General features: G+C 33.5%; 1 protein-coding gene across 1 annotated transcript in view; it reads right to left on the bottom strand.

The window, feature by feature from the left end:
- Positions 1-258: 258 nt before the first annotated feature.
- The window catches only part of LOC135203081 (furin-like protease 1, isoforms 1/1-X/2), a 502,024-nt gene continuing 479,712 nt past the window's right edge, over positions 259-22,570 (bottom strand). Inside the window, exons 16-18 of the mRNA XM_064232693.1 lie at positions 10,002-10,043; positions 6,294-6,499; positions 259-5,564 (exon numbers count right to left, since the gene is read on the bottom strand). Of these exons, the coding sequence (XP_064088763.1) occupies positions 5,250-5,564; positions 6,294-6,499; positions 10,002-10,043 (563 nt within the window). The 3' untranslated portion in view covers positions 259-5,249. The remainder of the gene's footprint in view (positions 5,565-6,293; positions 6,500-10,001; positions 10,044-22,570) is intronic.

The raw sequence follows: 22,570 nt of genomic DNA, 5'->3' as shown, positions 1-22,570 counted from the left end.
TTCACCCAATGATATTTCATTGAAGATTCTGTAGGATACCCTGTCCTCCAACATTACATGCTACTGTCCATCTAGCCCCTCTTAGGTGAAAATCCTACTTCAGAAGATACCTCACATGCAATGCAGCTTTTGTCAGAACAGATATGGCATCCTCTTTTGCAAACCTAATGCATCCACAATTGTGTCCTTTATTCCAGGTTTTTACCCCATGATGTTTTCAGAATGCAACAGATGTTGCAGTAGGTTAATTAAAACAACTTTAGCAATTCCTTTTATTGATAAAAATAACATCCATCACCATTTGCATAAAGGAACTAATTACAACTTAAATACAATATGTATACAGTATCACTCTGTGCATTTCTAAGACTATACAGTTGATGATTTAAACTTTTCATGTATAAAGTTTCATTAATGATCAAATGAACTGTTTCACCATTAAGTCACAATCCATAAAAGTGTGTATAATGCTTGTTGAAAAAATTAGGAAGAAAATATCTAGGAAGAACTTAAAATTTATAATTAAGGTGAAGAAAACTTCTGCTATAAAGGCAAAAGAAAAAAAACCAAAACACTAGAGATCATCATAATTACCATATGGATCTTTAACAGCCAAATAATTACCATGTCAGAGAGAAGTACTAAAAACAATAAGGGTCACACCTCTGATTTTCTCTCATTTTGATCATTTGCTTTCTTAAATTGTAAAAGCAAGATATGGATTTCACACAGAAGCAGACAGAAAGTGATGTCTTGAACACAGCTTTAGCTCAGGTTCCTGTAATGTTCAACTTAAAGTTACCCCTGTCATGTTACTAGGAAGGCACTTTTTAGTTGGGATAAAAATTTATTAGCAACTTTCTGTGCATTATAATCTACATTCAGGATATGAAGGCAATTGGTATTTCCAAAAGAAGCTTCTGAAAATTTTATCCAGCATCATTAGGCCATCTTAAAGCAATACAATCTCAACCAAATGAGCTTCCAATAAAGTACAATATTCATTTTTGCAACATTTAACACTGTCTATGCAGCTGTGCCCTTCTGCTTTCCATGCAACACAAAAATTAAGGAATGTATATTTTTGTACTATAAACAAACTACAATGGAAACAATGATTTTATAAACCATAATGATAAATGAGTTTGCTCCACCAATAATGAACATTCCTAGCCAAAAATGTGCTTAAGCTGAACCTTGAGAACACTAGATAACTAGCATACACAATTTGCTCAGCAAAGTCCTTAACTGATGAGAAATCATAGCTGTGGTCATGAAATTCCCTTTTCAAGCCACTTATCATCAAGTCACTGTTGGCATAAAAATTTGAAATTTGGAATTTTAGGTAGTGTATATTAATAGCAGCAGAATACAGCAGTTCAAAATCTAAGTACGTCTTTGTTTTGGCTATACGTACATAGAAACAATTCTAAGCGCCAGTTAATAAATTAGATCAGCACCTTTGATTACAGTTTTTGTAGGCTTATTAACCTTCTCATAAATATTAATTGCTTAAGTGAACTTGGTAGTAGTATTCAACTGTTGAGTATTCACTAGATCATTAATTTCTTAACTTGCTTGTGACTAAGTTGTAGTCAGTGTCTCGGTTAACTGACAGGTTCACAGTCCATGGGTTGTTTGTAAAGTTGTGTACAATAATATCAATGGATTTCATTCTTAGCAACCAGAAAACCTACCTGTTAAATCAGGCAAGTTAACTGATATAAAAATTGAACGAGGCAATTTGCATGTTCTATCGGTGAATGGCATGAAGAAAAGGTAAAGTTATTAACTTAAGTCTGAATGAAACCTATACTTTCTGCAGGCATTTATCTCTGATAAATTTTTTACTTTGCTTAAGCAGTAGACGAACTTGTCAGTCAAGTTTTGTCGATTATATTCAATCACACATTACTTTGCTTAAGCAGTAGACTAACTTGTCATTCAAGTTTTGTTGATTATATTCAATCACACACCAAAAAAAAATACATACATACACTACCTATATATTTGACATAATTTACTGATTAATCATGAGAAATAACAGTTTGCCTTCCCCGAAAGCTGTGGAAACCATTGAAGAACTAAATTTTCAAATGAATTACACCTCAGGGCTTACCACAGAACTATTTGGTAATTATAATCAGTTCAAATAATCCTTCAAACAACTATTTAGCAAACAGACTGAATGTGAGATGCGCATCTTGTATTTCACTAATGGCCTTCGCCTTTATTATAAAACATTTGTAGTTCAGTACATTTAACGTTGTCTAAACTTGAGCTATATTGTCAACAAATTCACATACTCATTACCTTTCTTATCATATCTGGAAAATGAACAAAAATAATAATTATTTCTTTTGAACAGTTTGACCTGACCACTGAGGTAATACACAATTGAAATCTAAATACGTACTTTATAACCTCCACATACAAAACTTACTTGCCACTTTGTTTTCATAAGATGAAATGAAATTCCCTTAATATGATCTCTCATCTTTCACTGTCATAATTTGCTCCTTTCAACAATGTTCATTCATTATACTTGGGTTCAGTAAGAGTATTATGCTTTTTATGAACAAATTTAAATGAAAACTTTTCTTTTGTCTATGACCTCCCATGATTTGTTCTTGTAGGCAATTGCTTGTAGTAAACAGTGTCACACTGAATAACAATGGGGTTCAAAAGCTAAGAGAATAAAATATTCTGGAGGACTGCCTCTACCTCCTCTTTAAATTGTGCAATTTAGAATGCATAATCTCCTATCTTTGTCGTGTGCACTTAATAAAGTGTTATATTTATGGCAATTAATACACAGTATATTTCTGAATACTGGACTGGAATTACTAGTGTAATGACGTACAGGTATACATGATGTTGGAACAATGAGCAAATTCATGCAAAAAAAACCTGCCACAACTCAAAAGATGACAGTGAACTATACTCGACTTTATAGTAAATGCTGTAACTAAATTTAAGAACAGGGTCTAAAATCTGAGACTGGTTTTCATGAGACAGAAATCATTCTTAGTTTAACATATGATGACATTCAGCATACTAATGAAAGTGAGAATTAAACTTTTCACTAATTTGGAGCTCACTAAGTTTGAGCATTTATGACTGTAACCTGCTGTGTAGTGACTATGGAAATGTGAGTTATACTTAAGTACAAATTGATGTTAACAGGAAGACAATTTTTTATTCTTATTCATACGCTGGGTTGACTTGCTTTATGTAAACTAGATATTAAAAAACTAGAAAGTATTTGTTTGGTATCTGATGAAAAAATAGGATACTAGTAATATCTACATGACATCCTTTAAATCATAAACCTAAGCACTGCCTATAGCCTTTACATGAATCTGATAAGGTATTGTAGCACTGATCATATCAGCTTAAAAACTACATAAAGACTGAATTGAGTAAAACGTTTATTATATTTACAAGGTTATTTATCATTACTCTATTAGAAGTTAACCAGTAAAGCAAAACGTCTGTAGTTAAAGCAACAAAGATTTAAGCAGCGAGTTGTGAATCACTGCCAGCAGTCAAACACAGTTTTACTATGTACATATTAATTGTGTAATGACATGCTTGATATAGAAGCAACTGTAAGTTTTATACTTATCATGAAGTGATAGTTCAATCTACAGTGTGGGGTGAGATCTATTCCTTTAAAAAATTTTCTTTGCTCACACATGATGCTGGAAGACAAAAATGGTTACACCATTGTTCATGAAACTAGTAACTACAGTAGACGACACTATGGTACATAGAATCTTTACTGTAAAGTACTGGCACTCGGCAGTAAAGTTGTAATGCTTAGCTAATTATTGTATATCTATACATTACCTAGAAACCATTAAAAGCTTATTAAAATCACATAACATCTTACTATTACAATATACTTATAGGGGTAAATGATTTGGAGCAATACAAAGATGCACACTACTGTGTGATAGTGCTTTGCAATATAGTAAGGTTCAAAGTTACAAAGCTGCAACTTCAAAATCTAAAACGTAGTATTCAGAATTTTATGAGATTCAAATGGATTATCACAGCAAAGCAGAAAAACTTAATGCCCGGAGAACTTTTATTTCTCATACCTTAGCTATACTCTATGTTGGGGTGCATTTGTTTCAATTTCTATTCTGCTTATACTATCAGAGATATGTCATATCAATTAACAATTTCTCAAATTGGTCATGTTGGCTGCAATTATATATTATCATTAATGCACATCCCTCACAGAAAACTGTTACTTGACTCTCATTTAAGCTTTAGCCACCGCTTCGATATAAAAAATGAGTGAATCTCTAATGATAGATCTTATAATTTTTCCCATAAAAAGTCTGACTGGGTAAAGTATGTCAAATACTGTATTATATACAATACTTTCACCACAAGAAAGTGGACCTTTATTACATACTATTACGTATTTGTTCATAAAATGACATTGTATAAAATCATATGCAACAGTTTGTACAGTACCAATCAACTGCATTTCCACATTTAAGTTGAGCTTCTAAGCCTTGTAACACAATTCAGAATTTATTCTGTATAACTATACTATTTAGTATGAGCTTGAAGCATATACATACAAATAATATTCACAATTCTCACATCCAGATTGGAAACTGGGCCTTTTTGGGAATCTTCATTTTGTTTTTAAATCATATAAATTCAGATTTGTATAGTACAGTAAATTGTTTAAGCCATTAAGATCACAGCAGTAGTTGCCTGAGGCATTAAATACTTTACAACTGACACGCAAAAGAGTAATGTATGTCAACAGTGGTTACTAGTGTACTAATGTTTCTGGCTGCCAAAATGTTGGGATTTACCCCAATTTTTATAAATCTAAATTTTCAAATGTGCACTATCCTATCTTCATAAAATATGCTCTTAAAAACCTGCACACAAGAGAAGAAATTAACATCAGAAGAGTATTTTAAGATTTCTAGCTGTATGACCCATAATGTCTAGCAAATAATTCATCACACCTTTTTATCATTTTCATCTCTCGGAGATAATCATTCTTAAATTCACAGCCATAATATGAACTGTAGGCAACTACAGAAAATTTATACTCTGCCTCTTAACATTTTTCTAAGAAAATTTTCTTATAATGAAACTGCATTTAAACACTTGAAAATTTGTTACAATTAAAAACTATCATTACTATCTGAAGTTATTTCAATAACTACTTCATATAATTTAATATTTTACTAGTACTACTAAAAACAATGCTAAAGTTCATCATCACTGGTTAAATCATGGAATGGTATTTTAGTCATTAACTGATCTGAATCATCTTTAGACACAGGAGTATAACTGCTTCGGCCATTAGAAGCGGACTTTTTGCCGCTAATGGCACCCAAAGCATTATTAGCTACAATATGGAGAGGTTTAGGAACAGATTTCCTGTATCCCCTGATAACCATCACTGCCAAAATCAAAACAAGGACCAGAAGGCCTATCAGCACGAAGAGAAGGTGATTATACCAAGACTGCTGACTGCGATAGGCAGTCAGGAGTGCATGAGGATGGCAGTAACTTTCACTCTGTAAAAGAAAAAAAAAATCCTTACTACCAACCCATGGATACAATGCAAAGTTTATTACTTGGATCAGTCCTTTTGTATGTCATATGAAATATTTCAACTGCAATTAACAATGATTCCTCTTTCTTATACTCTTTGCTTTCATAATGACTTATTTATGGAATGATACTATACGCATTCCAGCAGATTTTACCTCACAATCTGAGTCTTTCTCTTGAAATGTTTATGAAACATTTTTTGTGCTTTACATTAAAGATATTTTCTTTCATAATAATTATAAAAATTATTCTCATACTTCTTGTACACTGCCATGATTTCTCCATTTTCTTTTGTCTCTAAAGTATACTGTAAAGCTCAACCTTGGAGCTTTTCTTGAATGAGGAGAAAATTGGAACAAGATGAAGTTGGAGAGTTAAAGAAGAATTGAATGGAATGGATGAAAAGTTGAAGGCAAAAACCAATGCAGGTGGGGAAAACAGGGCACCGCAAGGAACCTTTAGAACAGTCTAAAGTGTGCCATACAACGGAAACAAGGAATTAAGAAGCCATTAAGTTCAAAAGAATACCCAACTCTGATTAAAATTACTTAAACATCAAGCCTGATCCATTCTCTCTACTATTAAAGAAGAATATTCCCCACAAATTGTGCACTCATTTAAACTGAGTTTCACATTACTGTATTTTGTAGTACCCAGTATATACCAAGATTTTGAACATTAGGTCTGCTTACCTCTGAAACTTTATTAAGCAAAGCATCTCCCCAACATTCTTTGCACTGATAATCTTGAGGACCAGCACAATGCAGGCAAGAATAATGACAAGGGCGGCAGCTCTTGGTTCCAGATGCTCCAACTTCTGATGGATCCCAGATAAAGTATTTTTCTGGGCAACTTGAAAGACACCCGCCATTGAGCATTATTTTACCATCAGAACACTCTGAAAATACATTCTTCACTCAGTATAGTAATTTTAAGTAACTTATGCTAATGTTTTAACATGATTTTTAAATACGAATAAAGTCTTGCAACTTAAAAAAAAATCAGATACAGTGCAACACAAACTTTTCAAAGGTTACATGATTCCATTTCCATTTAATTACAACTTACATCCTCACTAGAAAACTCAAATTCTCCTAAACATAAAATAATTTTATTCTATGCTATATCAGCTACGTATTTCTCTTCCATCCCTAAAATCTTATAAACACAAAACTGTATAAAAGCTAAATAAGACTAAAGCAACAAGAACTTAAGCAGTCATCTACACATGCATGTATACTACAATCTAAGAACAGACTTTCATAATACAGTGCGCTGTAAAATTAAACTTTCCAAAAAATCCTCATACAGTACACTTAAGAAAAACAAAGTGATGTAACTTACAGCATTGATTAGTTGGAGTAAAGTTGATGTATTAGAATAACACCTGCAATGGAAATTTTAGATACCAAAGGCAACAGATGACCCTAAGAGGAAAGAGGCCCCGGTAAACAAAATGGAGGCAAGGGCAGCGGTGTGATGGTTGGTGTAGCAATCTGTATCTTAGGGATACTAAGGGTAAATTCAGATATCGGAGACAGGAACAGTGGAAAGAAAGAGGAAAACAAATGAAAGCTAAAATAAAAAAAGCAAAAGGGAAACTAAACGAGTTGTAAATTCTAAACTTGCAAAACACATTAGTCAAGTATTCAAAGCAGGCTGTGTTCAAGGTATGAGGTTGTTACTAACAAGTTAATAATGTTAAAAAGTTCAACTAAAAGAACTGAGTAAGATTAATATGGCTTTTGAGGCATTCATATGATTTCTTATTTTGCAGCAGCAACAACAACTCACCTGTCCAGGGAGCAGGCGAGTGTGTTGCTAGCGAGGCCCAAACACCAACAACACGTAACAACACCGACAGCCATCACCACCATCACACACAGCCGCTGCGTCCACGCTGACACCCCAACAACCCTGTCACCTCCATGACTGCTACTACCTCCAATATCACCACTCAACACACTTTGCTATTTTTCACTTAAGATAACTAAGTTTTAACAAATTAAAATACTCCAACGAAAATGAATGTGGTGGTACAATAAGGTAGAAGAAATTTGGAAAATGACATTTAAGAGTGTAGACTGAAGAGGCAGAGATTGAGCAGAAAAATGACATATATGTTTTAAATGGTACGTAGTACCGTATACCACAGCATCAGACAAAAGATTAAAAGGACAAAGTAGAAACTTTTTCAAGGAAGAGTGATAATACATGCCAAGATAAAAGTAGGTTCTGTGCAGTATTTTGCATATCTACAGAGTTGCAGGAAAGAAAAAGTGGAAAGATACAAGTATGAATATGATTGTAAACAAGAGAAAAAAAGATTTACATGACATGACCTGAGTGAGAAAAATTATATAGATTAAATTAAATTCTTAAAAGAGGTTAATATAGTATTACATAAATGAGTAGTAAAGAATATTGCTGCAGCACGCTTGAGGTAGAAGGCATCTGAAGGTGGTGTCTGAATAAATATCAAAAGCTTGTGCCACTAAGCTCATTAATACAGCGTAAGGTCTGTGTAGCAGTACTGATAAAGTACGCACAGAAGTGCAAGAATCCTGTGCTATCAAATCTGTATAATTTACACCCTATCATATCTCAATACTGTACGAACTAAATATACAAAAATTAACGTGCCATTTCAAAGCAAAAGTAGTTACGTATACAAATGAGATAACATCCACTAAACACACATCATATAATACCAATTAGTTTACAGAACAAAGCTAATAACTTAAGAAACTTCATTAAAGCAGAACATAAGACTTCATTTAAGACTAATTATGTTTTTTGGGAACTACTGCATCTGGAAAACTAAATGTATGCACCAAAACCTCATCCACTGGTCTTATTAAACAGTATACTATATATATATACTGTAATTGAAACCTGATACCAAAATTGGAATATGTCTACTCATGTTGAATATCCATTCAGGGACCAATTTATTCACATGAAAATCCATGGTACGTACTGTGATCTCAGTCATTCATAAAGGACAAAAGGTATTTTGAATACTTAAAAATTCCAAAAACATGTTACTTTTTTTGTTGTATACCATGCATTGCAAACTTTTCACTGAATTCTTCATTTAATATATGTAGTGATACAACACTAGTTTTGCAACTCAAACATTCCCTCAGTGTCTCGAATACATTTGATAGTTACACCAATTTTTCTATTCATAAACTTGATCAAGATGAGAGAATACGTTGTACAAGATACCGAATGATTCAAATTTTTACTGAGGTACTAGAAAGGTATTGCCTATAGAAATTTCTGCACATTACATGTGCAATAAAACTCAAACTTCCTGCGTAAGCTGATTGTGCTTCTTTACTTAAGCATCAACTGAACCTCTATAAAGTGTAGTTCAAAGGTACTGCACAAACAGTAAAAACTCCCTGAATTCCGCATTAAATCCTCAGATAAAAGTCTTCAGTCACTGACTACACTTACAACACAGAATGTACTTCAATACTCCAGAGGATGCTAGTAAAAGATAAAAGATTAATGCTTAGTACACTATATAAAAATATTCAAAATAGCCCATTCTATGTTTGACTCAGGAAAACAATACATAAAATCCGTAAAATTCTGAAGATACTCAATTCAATTAACTTTCCCAGACAAAAAGGTAAAGAAGAGTGATTCACCACATGCACAGGGGTAACTAATCATCTGTGGGATTCAAATACAAACAATTATCTAAAATCAACTTCTTGACAGGTGCTAATGCAAAGGTTCAGGTTGATTATGGGACTGATAATGACTAGCTGGAGAAGAAAATGTTAACAGTGAAATAATAAGTATTCTGCTATTTAACAGGACTCTGTTACAAACAACATGTTCAGTTTCTTCCTGACGTGGTTCACTGTGAATTTTTCTATAACAGACTCGTGCAAACATTTTCAGCAGTTTGTTTTAGATAACATCTCTCCAACAATGTTATCATCAGATTTTGCTTAACTAAAATATTACATATCAATTTAGGCCTTGAAATGAATACAAGTATTGTATTCATCCATAATATTAAACAGAGCACTAAAAATATGTATACAGTACTACATTGCCAATGAATAGTGTAAGGTCTTTGTTCTGTCATCACTTGTAAAGATTTAGTCTAATTAAAAATCCTTTTAAGCTGTAAATGAAACTACTTTTGCATAACACATTGAATTGAAAATGCAACACAACCAAAGCAATGTGCTGAATTGAATGCAAGGCTACTTGGGAGCATGATCAACAAAACTCAGGTGCCAAATCTTAACCTATACTAGTATTTACATTATAAATATGAAGCAAGCAAGCAAATAAGCATAATATAGCAACAAATACTGTCAATAACAAGCAGACTTCAAGACAAAAAACATTGCATTGTAGGTAGAACTCACGAGTGTATGCATCTCTTGCAGCCTTGGAAGAATTACTTGAATCTACAACAAAATAATACTTTGAAACATGGCAAGAAGGCTCAATTAAAAAACTTACATAAAATTTTTCATGCTGTAGAGTACAATGCAATATAATTTTACTTTAAGCAAACAAAATATTAAAACAAAAAATAAAGGTTACAAAATTAATCTTCAGTAAGTATTGAGAAAATAAAACCATTATTAGCAAATAATCCCATACCTGCATTACATGAGGGTTGGTCAAGCTAAGCAAGTGCTCAATGTAGTCCACAGATAGGTCTAACATTCCAGAGCCTTTTCTTCATTTTAATAATCCTTTAGTTTTGAGACAATTTCTCAGGTTATAACAAAGCAATTCAATACAGGCTGATCACTGAGGTAATTTTCAGCAAACCATGACGCATGACTGAGACAAATAAGATGTATCAGGACTATCCTTGTCCTGCATCAGGGCACAGCAACAATCAACATACCTGCTAAGGTTCCTAATACGTAATGGCTTGTCACAGCCTGGTCTAACCCTTTACTTATTCAATTTTTTAATTTCTTTGGCAAAGTTTAAGGAAACTGCCTCCAGTTGACAACTGAATTCAACTGACTTCCAGTTAAAAGCTAACAAATACTTTTGTGACAGAAAATGATTCTCATACAATTTTTTTTATTAATATATGAATATTCAATGACTGGATTTCTCAAGTACTTGCTTAGCTTTGTATATGTCATAGGTTTTAAGTCATGCTCAAATGTTACCAGTTAACCAAGCTGTAAACAAGTTTAGTCACACTAAGAAGTACAAACTAAATTATAATCTAAATAGCAGTTGAAAATAAGAAAACATGAAAAGCCAAAATGTTTCTAAAGAAAAATACCTTGCTAAGCTTAAATCACTATGTTAAAATGCAGCCTACTTTCCTTTCTACTACTTGCACGAAATACACCTACGTATAATAAAATTAATTACATCAAGACTCAGGATAATTAGTTTGTTTTCTACTGAACTTTACATCACAGTGCACAAACAAAATACTACTGTAATTGTCAAATTAAACTTCAGTTTAGAAGAAATAAAATTATAATTATTACAAATCCATCATTTACATTTGTTATTCATGGTTTTCATACATTCTGGACACTCCATTCCTAAATAACAATTAGGAGACTATCTGCAGGCTGGCTGGTAGCACTACACACACACATCCTTAGATCCTGGGTTTCAGGTAGGCAAGAACTTTACTCCTTCAGCAAGAAGGTAGCAATGTTAAGAAGTGGGACAATTGTAAATGATGGGGTAGTTTTTTTACATTTTTGTTTAGAAAAATTCTTCTTTTGAACCCATTAAATATATTTAGAAATATTCATGTGAAATGGACCCATTTACAGTAACTTTGTAGATCTGGAAAAAGTGTCTCATAAACATGCCTGAGGCAAGTTCCATTGTCCCACAAAGTGAAGCAATAACTCTGTAAATTCTTTGAAGTCTGGTAGCTTTGTCGTGCTCATTAACCTCTTTAAAATCTTTGAAATTGGCAGTGTTGCTGTGCCCATTATGTACTTGGCGAGTTCTTTGAAGTTGGCAATGTTGCCATGCTCATTAATTGGAAAGTTCTTTGAAGTTGGCAGTGTTGCTGTGCTCAGTAATCCATAGATTCTTGAAGCTGCAATGTTGCCAAACTCAAGATACCACATTCTCCTAGTTTTGTTCTGGGTTGTTCATTTCTTTTTATTCATTTGTGTGATCATTTAGTTTTCTTCTCAGTGTTACACCCAGAATTTAAGTGAAACACTACCTATTTAGGGCCTTTACCTTTCAGTTGGTGAATCAATAGAGCCACTGTTATCACACGTATTCTCTTTTCACTTTGCACTATTTTCATTCTGCCACTTCCTCTGTGAATTCAGCTGCACCATCTCTTTGCATTGTCCACAGTGGTACTCTCTCAACTAAAAAATCTGCTGCTGTACATATCCTAATTCATAGGGCTTCATTCACAGGATGTTTGCTGCCAGGTGGCCTTACTCCCACACTTTCCTCATTGTCTATGAATATCCTGAGACTGCATAGAAAAGACATTATCTCTCAGCCAACTGGCTCCATTCCACAGAGGTCTCACACAAACTATGTCCCACATCTATTCATGACTGGGTCATTGCTCTCCTGCCTGTCTCTGTCACTCTACCAAGAGTCCATTTTGGCCTAACATCCTCTCGTACTTCAGACCATTTTTTTTTACTTGGGTTGTTGCTCTCCTGCCTCTCTCTCTCCCGAGTTCAGTTGGCTTACCAAATCTTCTCATCCTGTAGACTATTTTAGTTTGTCCACCAGTTCTCTTCCCACTCATGACCATGAGTTGTCTCTTCACTGAATCTTCAAATAAATTCTTCTTCTGCAAGGTCTGTCATCTACTCAACCTTCTACAAGCACTCATACTTGTAGACCCTTTGGAATTGGTGACAGCTCGTTTTTCTGGTTTTCATTAGACCCCAAGATAGGAAAATTAAATTTTTTAAGGATAGCATTTTGCTTATCACAGAAACTACAGGATTTTCGTGCCATCCAGGGTGATACATCTCTGTAGAGATCCTCATTTGAGTCTGTGGTATCTTTGGTATCAATTGCCCCTCCAGACTTCTGAGTGAAGCTTTAGATATTTTCTTGTGTATGAAGAGTCATGGTTTGCTTAGAGATTACAACTATTCTGTGGTTTGATACACCACCTTTCTCTGCCTAACCTGTGGTTCAGAAAGTTCTACCAAATCCAAGAGCACTCTTCACAGGCTACAATCCTGTCCTTTGTCATGGAAACCTTTGCTAAGGATGCACAACATCCCCTAAGCATCATCTGACCACCTAGTCTGCTTCACTTAGCATCATAAAAGACAGCAAAGGCAAATGCAAAGTTCTGTAACATGCAAAATATTACAGAACCACTGAAAAATTTATACAAGAGAATTATTTAAATGATAAAGGTGACTGTGCAATATCTTAATACACTCCCTATCTTGTTAGATAACACTGCTGAATCATCTCTAACCAACCAGATAAAACAATAAATGTGTTTGAATACAAATGTCAGTTAAAATAAAAAACATTATTTGTATCGAGCAAATAGGAATACGTAATTACAATAGTAACTTGGGTAATTGCTGTCCAAATAGGCACAGCAAGGAACTTTAGAACTCGCCAATAGTAAAGATGAAAAAGGCATATATTTTAAAGTATATGAGGAGAAATGAATTTGTCACAAAAAAAACTAGTAGGAAATAATGGTAGAGAAAAATTGAGCTACAAATAAGCTCAAAAGTACGTATCCATGAAGAGCCTTGCCATTAGCAATGTAGAAATGAGAAGTATGGCTCTTGCCTACATGGAACCCAAGATCTTGAGGTTTTATTAAGTGCACTAATCCCAACCATCAAGCACATTATCTCTAAACTGCTGTTGGAGAATGAAGTGCCTGGGTAAATGTAATTTGTGGGTTTGTAAATGAAACTATCGTCTCTATACAGAAACACACCATGAATAAGGAACTACAGTAATAATTAAACTGTATTTCAGTGTCCTTGAAAATTAATAACTAATATTTTTACATAAACCAATATTTTTACATAAACCCTAAGAATAAGTGAACCTGCCTGCTGTCTTTACCATGCGTATTTAGCTAAAATTTAGTACTATTAACAGGGTTTGGAGATATTTAATTTCTTTTTACAACAAGACCCATTTTTTATTTCTTTCTTTCTACTTGCTAATTAAGACTGGTACAACAACTAGCATACATCAACACAAAAGAGGATCCACCATTTAATATTTATTCTTAACAAAAAGTGAATACTTAACCACCCAATACTATCGCGGACTCACACATTCGCGGATTTCTCTTGGGAACGTTTCCCCTCATAATTAGAGGAAAATTTGTACATTCGCAGTATTTTTCAATGAGAAATATCCACAAATTCCTTTTTTTTTTTTTTTTTATCAATTTCATCATACAATGCACTTTTTGTTATAAAACTATTAAAAAAACCAAGTATAAAAATTTTTGGTGGGTTTTTCTTGAGTTTTAACTAACAAAATAGGCTGTTTTTAGAGTTTTTATAGGGGTTCCAACTATTCGTGGGTTCTGACTATTCACAGGGGGGTTCTGGTACTCGTCCCCCATGAATATGTGGGGACCACTGTATTCACTGGATGTGTACCACATCCCCCTGCAAATTGCTAAAATATGCAAATACTTAAAACCGCCTCTAAAACCTTAGAACTGCTTGTTTTGATAGTTTAAACAAAAAAAACCCTCTAAAAATCCTTATAGTAGAGGCAGTCTCCGGTAATCGGGGATCTGGTTTTATGGCACTTGTCTAGCGCTTATTTCCGGTTGTCAGTGCCAGTAATAGAGTTTTGGCCCCGATCCGTACCTAACAGAGTCGCCATTACCCAGTTATCGGCACCAAAATCCAGCTACTGGCGCCATCAATTGCCAATTTTTGGTTACTGGCAATTTCCAGTTATCATCAAGCCATCGGAACAGACCCTCCCCAATGACCAGGGACTGCCTTATCCAAGTATTTTAATAATTTTATCACAAAAAGTGCATTTAGTCATGAAAATATGAAAAGACAGTAATTAGTGAATATTTCTTGGTGAAAAATACCATAAATAGGCAAATTTCCCTTGAATGTCTATACGTACATGTTCCATAGAGAAATCCGTGAATAGGTGAGTATGTATGTGAATTGTGAGACCACGAATAGCGGGGTTTGACTGTATTCTATTTCATACGTACTAAACTTTCTGCTGCCAGAATCATACAAGTATAGTATATTCCTCAGTATCACTAGTCTGTTTATGTTTTCTTAAAAGTTACTAAAGATATAACCATTACTACTAGGTATGAAATCTAACTACACTGTAGTATATTTCTTCCTTCTAATGCTTTTGTGGGTTCTTCTACCAAATGACTAATGTCAAATATGAATGTTATTTGACAAGAGTCATCTCCTATACCTTTAATTCACCAAATTAAGGAAAAACATAAATCACATGAAAATGGGAGTGTTATGAAGAGGGAACATGACCCAGAAAGCTTATTTTCAATGAAGGACCTTGTGCTGTCTAGATGAATTTCCCAATTACCACTTAATACATATAGTAATACTAAAGTTACTCCATCATCATACATGAATCACTTCAATATATTTCACTGTGTTGTCATTAGCCTCTAAATAACTATTGACAACACTTTGCATACTACCTTGCATCATAATCCCCTTTATTCTTACACATTACATAAAAACATTTGATTGTGCAGTACATTTAGTTCTTTTAACTCACCAAGTGCCATTTGAAAATGCCGAGGATTTTTACTGCTCTATACACAAATTAATTATCAGCATGCATGGTACCTTCATATTTATATTGTAGTAATTTCATTATTTAAGAGTTGTTCTGACACTTCATAAACTGACAATTTCAAAAACATATTCTAAATTATCTTCCATGGTGTACTTGTGTTAATCAATAATTACTCCTGATAAGGAATGAAGAGGGCCAATACTTACACATGATCATCAACAGGAATAGTGTTATACGAAAAAAAAAGAAAGGCTTGAGCATTAGTGAGTAGACAAAAAATTGCAACGCAATCTTCAGTTTAATAGGATATTATACAAGACTAATAATAATAACTATTGGTAAAAAGCAGCTGATCTTCCCTTGTTTAGGTTCCTCCTAAGTCGTCCAGCAAGAGATAACTACTGTACTACAGCCACTGTAATACTATTCTTGTACATTAATACCTAATCTCACCGGCAAGTTCCCACATCTAGACACCCCTACAAGTCTACCAAAGTGTAAATATACCAAAAGAAAAACTATGAATCTCTCATACAAGATCTACCAATGGAGTAATATCTTACCTGGTGTTTAATTCTCAAAAATCCATTGCAAATGATAAATGCATTAATGCAAAAAACCATAACTGGACAGTGATAATGCACTACCTTACACCTTACAGTGCAGCAAAATATGACTTCTTTAACAAATTTTTCATGACCTAAGGAAAAACGACTGACATTAAATATGACCGCATAAAAACTGCTAAATGTACTGTTGAATTTACAGTCTAGTTTGTAAACAAAATAATTCAAAGATTCTGTACGCAAGTAAATTTTGAACTTTTTTTTTTTTTTTTTTTTTTTTTTTTTTTTTTGCGCACTTATCGCCAAAACTTGAAAGCACAGACAGACTCAGAGTTACTGGAAAACTGTGAATATTGTCAGTATATGTCAGATAAATACCATACTGACTTTAAAAAAATTTGAAAAGTCAACAGGCAATAGGGAGTGAACAAGATAACCAGTATAAAAAAAATTACCGGTTTATCACAGTATACTATTACAGTGCACTGCATAATTTTCTCCTAAAAAGGAATGTTCAACAGCTAATAAGATCACATTTTTTCCAACTTTAAAGGACTAACAATCTATGCAATTTTTTTTATGATATACAATCTCTAACTCCAGTATGTGTAACATTCTATTCTAGTTACAATCCTGTCTGTGATTAAATTTGATCTGGGGAATTCACAACCAACCACCAACCTCAACAATTGCAATGAAATATCTAACACTCAAATGGAAAAATTTTATAAAAGTTCTTATTCACAATCCACTACTGCTTGAAATCACACCTGACAAGAGTGCCCTAAACCTATCAATGTGACATTATGTCAATTATCCTTTCTTATGAAAGACAGCACAAGTCTATTTTGCCAAACTGTTTTCATTACCAAAGTAATAAATCAATATATGTAGACCTATCCCATGAAACAGAAAGTTGTAGCGATGTAGACATGAAAATATTCAGGAACACTACTTAATCTGTAAATCAAAGTTCAAGATATCATTTCTCATGAATTTAAAAAAAATAGAATGAGATAGGGTGTTCTGAACCGTACTACTACATACATTATGTCTGGAATACCTTTCATGTACAAAATCTCCTTGTCAAGGGCAGGATAAAGGACAATACTATTAGTAAATGTATGCTACACATTTAACTTAAAAAGAAAACGACAAAAAGATCCTCAGTGGAGTAAATGGAACCAGTATAGTACATATATAAAGACATCTTAACCCCTGACACACTAGGAAATTATTCACACCTAACTTTACCTGATAAGATGGATGTTAAGATGTAACAAAAGACAAATCTAAAAAATTCATTTTTATTAGTCACTTGGGACCTTATTACAAAGACAAACACACGATATGTAACAGAGAACACTATTATTCTCCACAACCATTCTGTTCAAAAATGCTATATATATTTATATATTCATATTTTTATAAAAATGTCCAGTTTAAATGCCAACATAGTCCTTAATCAAAATTATCTTTTGATGCATCTCCATTGTTCCATTACATACAATAATATATTTCATCTTGCAAGTAAGTCGAGTTGGTGAATACTTTCATGGTACAGCACTGTACTTCAAAACAAACAAGATAAACATCCACTTAAAACTTAAAATGTAATTACTTAACAATCCTTTCATATTTTGTGGTGCATCTTTATGTTTATCTGAAATTTCCAATTGTTTGACAATAAATAAAAACTTCAAGTTAATAGCCTTCTTAAGATTTTGGAAGGAAAACATCAGCCACATGGACTGAAGAGATACCAACAGTCAAGCACACAGCTGGTCATTGAAACAAACAAAAGAATCCCTTAGGTGAATTGTATATACTATGATTTAACTAAGCGCGAATACTTCCCATTTTTGGGTATCTCTACAAGTACTCGTATTTCATTTTGTTTGTCATGAATATTTGGTTTTAGCTTTTCTCCTCTTTTTTTTGGGGTAGACAAGTTCCAATATCCACATTATTAACCCTAAGACACACTAAACATTTGTGAATTTATGCCAAGTATATCATGTATAGTATCATTCCAAAGCACCTCATGAACCCTCATCTGAAAAGTGGTAAACTTAATCCCATTGCAAATATGAATCCTCTCATAAGTTTTTTGTATGGACCCCAATATAAAGTCTACATTATTGCCTTTGTGTAATTTAAGATATATTGTTTAGTATCAGAACAACAATGAACTGAAAATCAAGTCTGATGAGAGAAAAATTGATTAGAGCGCCAATAGTGATCAAATTAATAGGCAATCTTAATATTAATACGGCATAAAACATTCAAAATTAGTAGCAGAAAATTATTACTACTCTCTCTCTCTCTCTCTCTCTCTCTCTCTCTCTCTCTCGCCAATATATGATAGTAATTTTTATGCAACGCTCAGTCACTGTAAGCACAAGGAATATCTCAAGAACACTGTTTTCCTTCCTATCTTGCATATAAAATTGACCATTATGCCACAATAACATTGATAACAGTATTGTGTATGAACTATCACCACCTGAAAATTGTGGAATAAGAAGCGCTAACGTTGCTGAACTCAAACATAGAGCTTCAAAATAACAGGGTTTATCTGGTTAACATCGTCGCATACAAATAAGGTACTAATAAAGTTTCTAACTTAAAAAAAAATTTAAAAATTATACAAATAGTAGTTGTAGAGAAAGATGACTAGCTAACTGCTACTGTCTCACTATAAAATCAAATTTCAAACGATAACAAGCCAATTCAGATTCAATTCCATTTCCGAGCTAATACAAAACATAACAATTATAGTTTTCTTGGCCCAATTCATTGCAAAAGTACTTGTCTGCAATGATATAATGAAGTGCAGTTAATATACACATTAAAAAATTATAGTGTATATATAAATATATGGTATATAGGTATATTGATTATGTATACTGTAATCATGCATGCTACATAATGTACTATATATCTATGTAAGTAAATTTACAGTAAAGTCATTTGTATAAAGTACAGTATATCATGCATATGGCTGATGTTTGCATTTACTGTCCATTACATATACACTCAAAACCACCCATCCACTTGCATCCATTATATAACAGGTGCAAATTCTCAGCAACCAACTACAAGAAAAGAAATATTCAAAATGAATTCTTATCAGCAGTATTTTTCTACCTTACCTCAGAACAATGTAACCTGAATCTCTAATTCTTTGAAAAGGATTATTTGAATATGTTAACTTAGCCTTCGGCTACACAAATAATGAAAAAACAGCCAATATTCTTTACAATCATACATGAACATATAGTAGGGTAATTAAGATTCTTACAAATTGCCAATCTTAAAAAAATTCCAGTTACTTTGGTTAAATTCTCATATTTTTTTCAAGGGAACAGTGGAAATTAAAGTATTTTCATATACTTGTATAATCTTTGTGATATTAAGACTGGAAACATTTTAAGGGATATGTGTCAAATAGGCTACTTATCCTTGAACACTTAATGAAATTTGGTCATTTGAGAGATACGGAACAGGGACAAGAAGGGTGGTCATTAAGTAACAGCATGCTGAAAGGAGCTGCCCAATTCTCAGATGGTACACTACTCTACCACCTATTAAATTCTCGTCTCAGTCCTAACTAGGTAGTTCTCTCTAAACTGTTTTTTTCAGGTTAAAGCTTCTCTAAGTAACAGTTATCATTACACAGTAATGGTTAAAATTACTACTACTGTTCTAGAAATCCATCATTTCCACTTCTACCTCTCTAATACCACAGCTGTTGCTGACCCTCGTCTCCAGAGACTTGATTCTGGCCACTTCTTTTCTCAGTAACTGAGCTTACAATGGTCAGTCTAAAGCAATGCTAAAGAGGTTTTCCAACTTTTCTCTTCCCTCTTTGTAGGTACTTACATAAACTATATTTGGAATCTGGCACTCGACTATAACATTAGAATGGCCTTTCTAACACTAAAAAAATAAAAATAAAAAAAATATACACCCAAGGATTCATTAAACTAAAACCAGACACACCATTTATGTGAAACTGCAAGTGTTTACAAAATTAAAATGGTATTTTGAACTTAAAACATAATATCCATACTAAGATTCACAAACATACAGCCTCAGTTCCATAATCATATTCACAAACTTTCAATTATTCAGTCTAATGATTCAATACCTACATACAAACAAGCATACATACATGTATGTGTACGTGACTAAGTGTCACTGTGTAACAATGTACTGTTTTGTGGCATTCAGCAAATTCCAGCACATAGGTGAATGCCTGGTGATCTGTGGGTTCAGCATGGGAGTGCCCAATCAAAAGTCACCTTGGATACAGCCATGTGAACTGAAGTGCCATCATTATTGTCTCTCTTGTCAAAGGTTCTAGATGCTTTGGTTGGTAAGAGCCAGAATTAGGCATTTTGTGATGCAGCTTGTGCAAGTTTTGAGGGGAATCCTCAAGCGTATCTGTAGAATGCTATACATACATTCCTTTTGGGGAAGCCATACTGGAAGGGCATTGGAAAACACAGGCTCTGGTCACCAACTGAGAGGGCGAGTGTTAAAGATAGACAATAATTAATATTTTATTGGCCTATCATTTCTAATAACATTCTGGTGGTTTATCACCTGTTATTTTACTATCAGTTCATTAATATTTATTTTGTAGTGTTGTGGAAGTATCACAGACTAAGTTGATTTTTAATACTGTAGCCTTGTGTGTCTGGGTAGACACCTGCCAGTGAAAATGGCTACCTAAGTGAATTGGTGACAGACATTATCATATATAATGGGGGGATGGAGATGGGAATTAGTCCCACATTTTATTAATGTTATAACACTTTAGTTTGGTTTGGGGAATGGTCTAGTAATTTTCCTGTATCATGCATATTAATATCATATATTTTTTTCAATTAATTTGTCATTGTTAGATTTACAGAATAAACAATTTCTGTAAATACGGCTTAATTTACACCCACTAGAGAGAGCTCTTGGGATATGCCTGCTGATGTTACCAGGTAAACAACTGTTGCTTTTGTAGTTACACACACATACCTATATATTTTTTTACCTATATATTTATATACACAGTATATATAACATCTGTCCATATATATACAATTGTGAATCAATTGCAGTACAGTACTAAAATGCATCCAGATGAACAGTATAGCTTTATAAATGAAATAAAAAGTAGTTACTTATTATGCAACAGTAGGTTTGGCAGAGAGGTGGTAATATAAATATGTACTGCAGAGAAGCACCATCAATATAGCATATGGAATATGAAACTGCTTTCATTTACATCAATATGTAAGGGTTAAAGAATATCTGGAATCCCTAGCATTGGTAGTCTGATGCAATGAAAGCCCAAACCAGGTAACTATACATGATCTAAATAGGAAGTAATTAAACCATAGCATTTGATTTTCCTTGAACACAGCTATAACAGTAGTGAACCTTTTGTATCAGTTTCAACTTAATTTCTGGCATATAATAATAATGTTAATTACTGAATTAACCAATTTCTTAAAATGTATGCCCTCTGATTTGCCCCTGAATAAGAGATTCCAACTCTTATTATAACAACAAGGTGACGTTCCTTAAATACAGAACTTTACTTACACTGATATTATAAATCTTGTGTTTCCATTTGCTTCCTAATTACTGTATTTACAATGCACAAATTTGCCTGTCAAACCATTAATGAACAATCACAAAATAATGAGTAGAAATATAGCATCACTATGAATAACTGGACTTTTACCAAAATAAATTATACTAATTTGTGGCTGAATACATACATATAACTTTGATAAAACTCCTCACCTCACAACAAGACTTAACGTTGAGCAATATCTACTGACAACATTCATAGTCTTAGTTAAAAAGAAAAAAAACTCATATCTACACCTAAAACTTCTTCGGTAACCTTGTCTGCCTTAGCATTAAAATCTAAACTATTACCAGTATTGAAACAAAATTACAGCAGAGCATATCTGGAAATAAGTTGCTTTAGTCTATCACAAATAACTAACACTAACCTACAGGTATAAAAAGTAGCCAACAAATAGTAAATAAATAAAAAAAATGTAGATTCATAACAAAATGCAATCACATCCCCAAAACTTATCTGGTAACTGATATTCAAAAGTAATGTGATATGCTTTATTTCTGGGCTCAGCTCGTGTCGCTTGCGCGAAATATCCTTTAATCTATTATTTCTAGGGTAAATGTACTAACACATACCAGAGAATAAATAAAATAAAGAAAAAGGTCAGTATGACTGACTCGCTCACCCTCTAGGAGGGTGTCGGTATGAACACTAGGCGAGTGAGACCACTACCACGAGCCAAATGCCAATAGAAATCTCCCACTACAAAACCCTCCAAGAGGGGAGCCGTCCCACAGAGGGAGCAGCTCGTACTACTACTACACCATCCCACGCTTGCGACTGCTGCGCCTCTAGTGGCCATCCTTTTCAGTTAGCACTCACGAGCACATGTGCTATTTTTCTCTCTGTGTATTTTGTGCCATTTCTTCGGATTTTTCGATAATGGAGCGTGCAGCTATTGCAGCAGCTAAGTTAAGTACTCAGTATTTACGGTTAGCGAGTCTTTTCCGTCCCCGAGACGGTATTTGCCGTTTTT

This window comes from Macrobrachium nipponense, chromosome 33 (assembly GCF_015104395.2).
Source record: "Macrobrachium nipponense isolate FS-2020 chromosome 33, ASM1510439v2, whole genome shotgun sequence".
Lineage (NCBI taxonomy): Eukaryota > Metazoa > Arthropoda > Malacostraca > Decapoda > Palaemonidae > Macrobrachium > Macrobrachium nipponense.
This window is presented reverse-complemented; position numbering and strand designations above follow the sequence as displayed.